Raw genomic sequence first — 10,822 nt, forward strand, 5'->3', positions numbered from 1 at the left:
AACATTTTTAGTCAACATTTCCAGATCAATATCATCTACATCCACATGTCCTTGTTGTACTTCACCAACCTTACTATTCAAAACATTCCTCAGAGCATCAAGCACCTAACCAGAACCAAAACCACACAAAAAAATAACAAAAAATAGGTCAAATTAAGCAAGAGAAAGAGGTTCATTTACATATACGTTCAAGAATTAAGCAAAAAAATAGGTGAAATAAATCAAATACTTTCAATCAAGAGTACAAACTCAAGCTGTTTCTGCATTTTCAATGGTCTTTAGTTTGGGAAATTCAACAAGTCTAAGGTTCATTTTGATCAAGCAAGGGCACTACCCTATAGGAATAGTTTCATTTACATATCAATATCTTAAAATTCTACTCTTACTATGAATAAGTTAACAATATACAAAGACTTGACTCTAGGCATAACCATTTAAGCCTTCCACAAATCATATAAGCCTTGGGCAAATCATATAAGCCTTGCACAAATCACTAATCTTATGTGACATAATTAAACATTTAGCCCTGGTTTCCCAGCAAAGTGTGTACAAACACTTTTAAGGATCAATTTTCAATGTGCCATAAGATTATATGAAGTCCTTATATCAAATTTCAATCAGAATATAAATATAATTGAGAAGTGTTCCCTTGATATGAATGTAAACTCTAAATGTACTTAAGGGAAATGAAATTCCCACACACAAAAACAAATGGACTGAGCAAACCTACCCCGGGGAAAAAACAGAGACCTATATCATTAGGGAGGAGAGGGAAGAGGGAAGAGGGGGAAGAAATGCGACTCCTTTATTTGGACAAAAGAGGAAAAGGTAGGATCGGGAATCATCATTCCCGTCAATATCCTTCAATCCCATAAAAACATCTGCAATTTCCCAAAATATACCCAAAATTTGGGATTAATCTCAAATTACTTATCTACTAGCCATAATTCTCTCATCATTTCTTCATCACTTTCCTCAATTGCATTTCCCTCTCTAATCCCTCAATTTTGAAACCCTAATTTAAATCGATAGGGATATATATTGTGAAATTTGAGGGTAATAGTGGCTGAATTAGGGAAACAATAGCGGAGTCTGATCTGTCTAATTATCACATTCGAAAATATTTTTTTCTTAATCAATCAATGCAAATTTCCTTCCCTTACATTCAAACAAGGTGCAATACAAAGTACGTCTAACGATGCAAAAAGGCGAAGCTATACTTACATGTGAAGATAAAATATAAAAACACACATAAAAAGCATAATTTTAAACTAATACCTGATATAACTTAATTGGAGTCAGAAAAAGCAAAAACTCAGGCAAGTAGTTAACATGTAAAATATTCCAAAACATTAACAGCCACATAAGGCAATGTAATCTACCCTCAATGCGGGAAAACTATCAACTACTGATAGGCCCCTTAAGTTACCTTTTTTTCCCTTCACTTATTACTTTAAGTAGACTTACTCATCTCATTACTATAAGCCTCTTGAATCAATTTGACTAAAGCTCAAACTACCAATTGAGTAATTAGATCCAATGCCTCCAGAAAATCTAATTAAGCAAAACAGCTCAACAGAACAAGAACTTGAACTAATAGAAGCAAACATATCCTGCTCCATAAGATCTGTAAACTGACTCCGAAGGTGGGATCAAGCATGTAACGCTAACCCCATATCTACAAACAATCAATCCAAATGTAAAAGTGCTCAAATAACTACAAACAAACTTACATCTACACAATCCTTTGAATTGTTCCCAACACATGGCAGGATATCATCTGCTTTGTTGGGATGTGGGCGCCCATAGCTAACTGCCAAACACTAAACAAAAAATCATAATAATCAGCTTCCAGATTTTAATAAGTCTGACTAAACTCGTGCTTTTAAAACGCTTACCCCACGAGCTCCGAAATCCCCTGAATCAAACTCATCATCTGCTATTGCCTTGTTCATCTCCTGTCTCGACCATACTTTCATCCTTGGGAATTCGCCCCACTTCAAAGGAACCCGGTCAAGGCGATCAAGATAAAAGATCTACATTTACAAAATACAATCAAACCAGATTCCACATAAGCAATAATTCCCTAACCAATCAGCCATAAAAGTCACTGTAATTTTTAAGAAACTTATAGCCAAGAAAAGAGTACATCCCCCACTGCTCGTTGCACTCACATTATCATAAAATCTTTTACTAAACTGCTCTAGTGCTTTTATAAGCTGATCTAGGACAAACTCACACCAGTTATACTCAGATGCATTTTCCGCAACACAAACACCATGAAGGTTTGACTTCTTCAAACGATGGCATGTCGATGAGCACAACACATTCAGAGCATACATTAGGAACACCTTCTTAAACTCACTTTCCTCAGCCAAAGGACCCTCCAGATACTCAATCAAAGTCTTCTTAGTAATACCTCTCGTACCGCATGGATGTACAGTGCTATATGTATCATACAATCTATCCTCCACCTCTTTGTTTACTACCTTATTTGGAACAGCGCGTGGACCATATGGTAGACCCAGTACCCAACGCACTTGAATTGGGTCCAACGGTAAAAGTTTACCATCCACAATCATTAAACATCTACAACTCACATCAACTCTAGTACACAACCAGAATGCCAACGTCCGTGGAAGTCCCTTACCAACACAATAAAACAAACCACCAAACCCCATTTCCTTAAATAACCGAATCTTCTTCTCGTCAAACTTCCCTAACACCCTTCCCATTGTCTCCACAGGACAGTTCACATTCATTGCCTACAAGGATACAAGGAACAATTACCCTCAAACATTAATAAGTCCCACAAAAATAGCACTCAAAGAGGTTAAATATCCATATCATTAAGGTTATACCTTCTTATGCCTCCTGAAAGAAGCAATAACAGTTCCTGACTCCTTCACCCTGCCTCCAACTGTTTTAGAATTATCCTGCAAAATAAAAAAGGTAAGACTTAAAGCAATCACTCACATAATTATATAAACTAATATTACATAAGCTAAGAGCAATAAACCACTCACTATACTCCAATTAGCAAATGGCAACAAACCAAAATTATTCTAAAAAATGGCAACAAACCACTCACCACATACACCTGTGGATCAATTTTACATTTCCTAGCCTTTGCTTTGCGTTCAGCCTTTTTCACCTACAATACCCACACTTACTTAACATTACCACAATGGCCCATTATCACAAAATAACCTTTAAAAAAACAAATATCATAGTACATTTCATTACCTCTTCCTCACTATTGTAGCATTGGCTAACATATTTACTACTAACGACAGTATATGATTCGTATACACTTTTAGAATCAGCAGCATAAGTAGAGCCTGATATAGACAATGATTGAGACTCTCCAGAAAAAGAATCACCTGACTCATCATAAAATCTTTCAACTGGTGTTTTGCTTCTTTTACGATCTCATTTCCATTTACCACTGCATCCTTTATCATTCCGTCCTTTATCATTCCGTCCTTTAGCATTACCATTACCAACTCCCTTTTTCACATATTTACCTAAACAACAACAAATTACACAACAATCACCACCACATACATCATCCTTTATTGAAGTATAAAACAAATCAATCAGATCATCCTTTATTCAAGGAATAAACTATCTCGAGGGAATAAACTCAAATGCCACAAGTATGCATTGCCACATCACATAAAATTTAATAAAATGAAGAATATATTATCACAGTAACGTTGCAATCAACACACAGTTCAGAAACAGGAGCAATGGATTTCCCACTAATATACACAACAAGCACATTATATGTTTCAACTTCAAGGGTTAGAGTAGTTCAATAAAACTATTTTATGAAGAATATATCAAAGTAACATTGCAATCAAGGCAAAGTACAGAAACTGCAATCAATAATTCGGTAATTCCCAAAATTTCACAATAACACCTTCTTAAAGCAAAGTGCCACCTATTTGCTAAAATCTTTTGGCAACAATTTCAAATTTATGCAATCATATATATCTAATGTCTGCAAATTATGTAATCCATTAATAGAAACAGAGAGTATCTCCAAATAATAATTGAAAGACAAGTCAAGGTACCTTACATGTAGTAGCTTACCAATTAAAAATCAGGCAATCTATTAATTCCTATTGACTTCAAACACAACACCCTTACACATCAAACTATCCATGTGTGTATCCACACCAGTTATACCAGAATATATACCAAATTAACATGAATACCCCACTAATATATACCAAACTAAACTTCATGGAAAACTCACATGTAAGCGCAATCAGTAATTCAGTAGACTAATAAGTATACACTGGCTCAAGAATAAAACTCCAATGCCACATGCATGCATTGACAAACCACAAATTCACAACAATATTGCATTCTAAATATCCCATTCGCACTTAACTATCCCATTCGCACTTATCTATACCGAAATTCTTGGATAACTCTAACAATTCGCTATCAAAATCAAAATCGATCACATAAAAGCCAAATTATTAGGGTTAATTTCACAGTACAAGCTTAATCCACCACAATCATGTCGCAAAACTCCTAACCTAAACCCTAAATTAAGAAATCGATAATTCACTCACCTCTGCTCTTCATTGGAAAGTGCAAATCTTTCTCGCCGCAAAATCGGCCAAAAATTGGGCAAAATTCGAGGAGAACACACAACTCAAACGAAGCTTCAATGTGAAGAACACAAAGCGGGAACATCAGATGAACACCAAACTTAAAACGGGCTGAGAAGATTCGAACGGGTAGCTCAACAATTTATATCTGTATTTACATACGTATAAGTATCTACATACTTTATCTTAAATTTTATACGGTAGTGAATTACCAATATTGCCCCCGTGCTTGGACAAAGAGGCATAGCATCGTGCTGGGCTAAGACTTACTCATGCTCATGGTACTCCAGGAGTACTATAGAAATTGCGTATGTCTATACGCCAAAATAAACAAGTGAATTGCTAAATCGCGTCCAGTATTTACCAAGTAACGTCCGTATTTTAACACGATCTTACAAACATGCCCCCTTCTAATTTTACCCTAATTTACTATTACCCTAATTTACTTTTACCCCTTATAAATTTCACTATTCACCGGCCACTAAACCGCCATCCACCATCCACCATCCATAACTTGAAATCATTTTTTTTCTGAAAGAAAAAACTTTTGTCAACAACAATTTACACAAGGGGTGAATGGACGAGTTTACGGAATTGCAGACACCGCCGGAGAGGTCACCTGTGCGTACGGAAGCGATGAATTTTTAGACCTATTTTTTTTCGTAATTGCCAGAGGAACGCCTGATATTTTAGAATCTACCTCGAAACATTCTAAAATTTCAGGCGTTCCTACCACTGTTCGCCTAGTATTTTAGAATGTTCCACGGTAGATTCTAAAATATCAGGCGTTCCTCTGGCTTCATATAAGAAACGCTTAGAAATGTAGTGTCTTCCATGGGAAATACTAAATTATTAGACGAATAGGGGTAGGAACGCCTGAAATTTTAGAATGTACCACGGAAGATTCTAAAATATTAGGCGTTTCTTCTAAAATATTAGGCGTTTCTTCCGTGGTGCATTCAAATGTTTCAGGCGTTTCCTGTCTGATTTGATTTTATTCTTATTATGTTATTTAAATATTATTATATCATGATTATTATATGATTTTATAGGTTCTTAAGTAGTTTGTTTTGTGGCTATATGATTCTGAATCAGAAAATGGCGGTGATGGTGTGAATTACAGTGGCCATTTTCAAACCGACACTGTGTTTCCTACTTTTGATGCTGTTGTTGAATAGGCGAAAGATATTTCGCGAACAATCGGATTTTTATTCGTCTCATCATCGTACAAAAAAAACCACCGATGGTCAGCCGTATCGATATTTGGCTTGCGATCGCAGTCGAAAGAAAAGGCCAAGAGATTTGGAGAATGTGATTCACAAGGACACTAAAACTAAGTCTGTTGGGTGTCCTTTCTACATCAAGATTTATTATGAGAGAAGCACTGATGGTTGGAGGATCCATGCTAAAAATGATGTAACTGGCACCCACAATCATCCATTCATTGTGTATCCTGAAGGTCATCGACAAATCAGCGGTCTTAGTGCAGGTGCAAAACAGGTTGTGCGTAACTTAACGAGGTCAAAAGTTGCGCCTCGTAATATCATGGCAACCATTATTGAGCAATTTCGTGAAGATCATCCAAACATCAGGCATATATATAATTGTAGAAGTGACATTAGAATGGAGGAGTCTGAAGGAAGAGGAGTGGTTCAACAATTTCTGCATTGGCTAGAGAGAGTCGCTACATTTACTGGGTTATGGTTGATGACATCGGCGTTTTACAGCATGAATTCATGGTGCATCCGATCACGTGTAACTTGTTACGCACATATCCGTACGTGATTTGTATGGACTCTACATACAAGACAAACAGATACGGCATGCCTTTCTTTGAGATAGTTGGAGTTACATCGATAAATCAAAATTTTCTTATTAGATATGTCTTCATTAGAAAGGAGACACAAGATAGTTATCGATGGGTGCTTCAAAGATTGAGGGATTTGATTGGACACCAACGGGAGCCATCAGTGTTCTTAACTGACCGTGAACTTGGAATTTGTGCAGCATTGAAAGCTGAGTTTCCCCACACTACGCATTTACTTTGTAGGTGGCACATTAATAAGGACGTCGAATCTTATGTGACCGGATTGTTCAAGGACAAGACGGTTGGTGCAAAGTTTAAAAATGGTAGATGGAAACGAGTCATGGATGCTACATCTGAGCCAGAATATGAGTTAGCCTTGCAGAGATTGAAAACAAGCCGGGCTCGGTTTCCGAAAGTTGTTGAATACGTTGAGACTACGTGGCTCCCTCATAGAGAGAAATTTGTGACATGTTAGTTGGACGAACAGAGTTCTGCACTTTGGTAATGTTTGTACATGTAGGGTTGAGAGTCAACACTCGGCAATCAAGAGTTGGATGGAATCATCAACTGGTTCTTTGGATACGGTATGGGATCGAGTACATTGCCAGATTGGAAATCAGATTGTTGGAATACGTAACGCTTTAGAGGCTAGTAGATCTAAAGTAGGAGAGAAGTACAGGCACATGCCGTTGCAGCGGCTGAATCAAAAGGTTTCTCATCATTGTTTGTCTGTTCTTTACGATGAGATAGAAAGAATGAGAGGGTTAAGTTATGAGGTGCATGAGCTTGCGGTTGTGCTCTACAGATCACCCATGGGATACCATGCGCTTTCTAGATTCATGATTCAATGCGTGATAAGAAGGGGTTGTATTGCAGCCAAATTCATCCATTTTGGCAGAGCCTTGTCATTGGTGATGGTGTTTATATTCCGGAATTCATCGATGAGTCGGCAGAAGAAGCAGCACATTTTCGTTCCCTTGTCGACGAGGTTTTGGCTAGTGACCCTGTTATAGTTCGAAATATTTCTCGCATCATTGAAGATAAGCTACATCCGAATCATTCAGATCTTGAAGAGCCAGAAGTGAATAATTCAACACGGGGTCGTCCACGGGATCATTCAACTAGGCGTAACCGTAGCCATTTTGAGAATGTTGAGCGTAACAGCTGCGGTCGTAGAGGAAGAAGGCCGGGCCAACATAGTTCGTGGCAAAACCGTCAAACTGAACCCGGTATTTTTTTTTTTAATATATATTTTTCTACCGATTACAAATTTTTTAACTAATTAATTCTACTTATTACGAATGTGTATTTTTTCAGGAGGAAATGGATTCAACATCGAACAATGTAGGTACGCTCATTTGCTTCCCGGACCTATATTGCCTTACATAACCGGGTGGAATGATGTCATTGGTGATGGTAATTGCGGCTTTCGTTGTGTTGCCGCCTTCTTCATGGGTGATCAAGAGCAATGGAGGTTAGCTCGACAATTCATGGCTAATGAGATTACTGGTTATCCGCACTTATACAGCAGGATTTATTACGAGCAAGGTGGTTTGGATTTTGAGATATAACGTATTAGTTGGAGTGGTGGCCCATGTGGGGAAAGACATTGAATGGTAGCCTTTCAGGATTTGTATGTAATTGCTACCTTATGCAATGCAACCGTGATTTGTCATGGCATTGGACTGACACCAACGCGCTACTATCCGTGCATCACTGTGTTACCGCTGCGGGCCCCCGACAATGCTACTGCACCATCTCGAGAGTTTGTTATAGCAAATGTTGGTGGGTCTCATTTTATACTTTTGCAGCTTGACCAAGACCATCCGATTCCCCCGATTGCAAATGTTTAGTACCGGGCTCGTGAACCTAGTGTTATTGGATGGGAGCAACGATACCAACATAGAATTAGTTTGTGGGAAAGATTAGTAGCAACATGATAGATCTAATGCGTTGATTTTTTTGTTTGCACTTTGATTTTTTTTTTATTTTTTTTTTTTTGCACTTGTTTATTTTGGATTTATTAATTAATTAAATAATTTATTATTATTATTGTTATTAATAATAATAATAATAATATTATTATTATTATTATTATTATTATTATTATTATTATTATTATAAGTAAGCATGCAAAAAATAATTTAAAAAAACACTAACAAGTAAAGTGCTAATAATGTCCGTACAAATTTTATAAGTGTCCGATTACAATCAGAAAAACAAACTAATTAATAAAAGTGTCCAACCAACAATTAAATTGTTCAACTAAGAATAAAATTGTCTAGCGTAACTCAAATCATAACCCACGCATAACATCCCAGTCACGAAGGGCCCGTGTAGCCATGGCCTTAGTCTCACGAGACATAGGCCCATGCGACTCAGCTAGTGCACGCTGTGTGAACTCAACGAAGTGTCCAACCCACTGCAAACAATATAAAATGTTAAATAATCAATACAAATACTAAAATACCAGATAATGAATATAAAATGTACTTATATAATCAGTATTGGTCCTCTCGGGAAGACCGCGACCCTGAGGTACGTCAGAGGGTGACACACGAGGGTGAGAGTATCTGACCAACCATGGAATGTAATCGTCCGTGCATGTAGAACTGCCGCGACTGAGTCTAGTGTAACGAGCCACTGGTAGACAATACGCAGCAAATGGAATAAAGCTCTCCCACATGTGTATGGATGTCTCAGCCGGGAACTCAACACTATACATCTTAACCTTCTTCGATCTCTTGGCCTTCTCAGACCTAATGGGGTACCTAGGTATACCTTGTACTAACCCAAGCTGTCTGACAACTCGATCAGGCATATACGGCTCGATGATGTTGCGATACCGTATAAAACCTGAGAACAACGTCGTAGGAACAACACTGGCAGGGTCAGGTCCGTAAGGCAGCCAGTTTACCTGCATAATCAAACAATAAATTAGTCACATAAGAGTAACGCGATACCAATCACAATTAAATAATGAATTTCATATTTACCTCAATGTGAGTCAACACGTCAAGTCAAGCACGAAAAGCGTGAAGCCGATCTAGGCTCTTTGGTGGCGAACCAACATCCCATAACAATGCACGTGCACGTCCAGGCTCCCTAGTCAGAGCGCCTTGCTGAGGGCGAAAGCATGGAAAATACTCATACATCCACGCTTGAAGAAGCGTGAGTCAACCAGAGATGGAATCACAATCTGCCAGTGAGGCCTGCCCCAACTGACGGTACAAATACGCTAAAGTAGCAGAGCCCCATGAGTAGGAACTAGTGACAATTGTACCCTCGACAAGCTGAAGCTCATGGATGATGGAGGGATGAAGTCTATTACCACTCTTGTCCACAAAGAGTGATGAACCTAGTAAAATCCACATAAAAGACACCACGTAGATCTCAAGGGGCCTCTCAACATTGAAGGTCGTCTCGAGGACCCTCGAAGAAAGCGCGCCACTAGGCGCGTAAGTGGGTTTACGTAGCTCCTCTATAGGCAAATCCATCATGTACGAACAATACTGTCGTAACTGTAGGGGGTCCATAGCAGTGGAAACCATAGTGCCATCTACAGAGATCCCAAGGATATGATACACGTCATGTAACATGATCGTCATCTCACCGAACGAAAAATGAAAGCTGTTAGTGTCTGGCTGCCATCTCTCCACGAATGCTGAAATCAAGGGTCAGTCGAGGTGCTCATACATAATATTAGGTAGATGTGATAGCCGGCTCTGATCTATCGGGGCTAATGTCTCTGGTAATAACGACTGTCGCAGCTGATCTAGTGTAGTGCACATCTTTCTCCTACTCAAACATCTCAAAACACCTCGCTCCACACCTCCCCAAATCGCAGCTGTAACATGACCACCATAGCTAGGAATAACACTACCATCCTCTGGACCACCGGCCATCGGCGTACTCACTAACCAGTTGTCCTGTATCAGAGTCCGACTACGACCACTCTCCTAAGTACTAACAAATCTTCCATCAGCACCCCTATTCGTATGAATAATGTGATCAGACTCCTCCTCCTCCTCCTCCTCGTCATCGTCATCGCCTGATAAACCCTGTCCTCCTCTGTACGAGTACTGGGACCCGGTGACTCACCCTCCTCCTGGTCAGACTCGAAACCCGACCCATCCCTCTGTGACGTACGAGGCTGAAAACGATATCGGTCTCTCTCCCTCCTAATCGACGCGTTCAAGCGCCGTGATACAGCGTGTCGTGTTCCCGAACCCTCAATCTTAATTTTTGGCAAAAGGAATTCAAAATAAGTCTAATTTTAGTTCATAATAATAATAATTATACTAATAATAATAATTATTATAATAATAATAAAAAAAATAATAATAATAATATATAATATCAGCAACATTAAAAATAATAACAATAA

The 10,822-nt window shown here is 38.5% G+C and overlaps 1 protein-coding gene across 1 annotated transcript; it reads left to right on the top strand.

Moving 5' to 3' along the window:
• The first annotated feature begins 5,789 nt into the window (after window positions 1-5,789).
• On the top strand, window positions 5,790-8,006 carry LOC145604107 (uncharacterized). The gene is made up of 5 exons (XM_081660055.1): window positions 5,790-6,409; window positions 6,508-6,840; window positions 6,956-7,226; window positions 7,334-7,664; window positions 7,753-8,006. Exons 1-5 carry the CDS (start codon window positions 5,790-5,792, stop codon window positions 8,004-8,006), a joined length of 1,809 nt encoding a protein of 602 aa, XP_081516181.1.
• Window positions 8,007-10,822: the final 2,816 nt, after the last annotated feature.

The sequence above is a fragment of the Chenopodium album genome, chromosome 22 (genome assembly GCF_948465745.1).
Source record: "Chenopodium album chromosome 22, dcCheAlbu1.1, whole genome shotgun sequence".
Lineage (NCBI taxonomy): Eukaryota > Viridiplantae > Streptophyta > Magnoliopsida > Caryophyllales > Amaranthaceae > Chenopodium > Chenopodium album.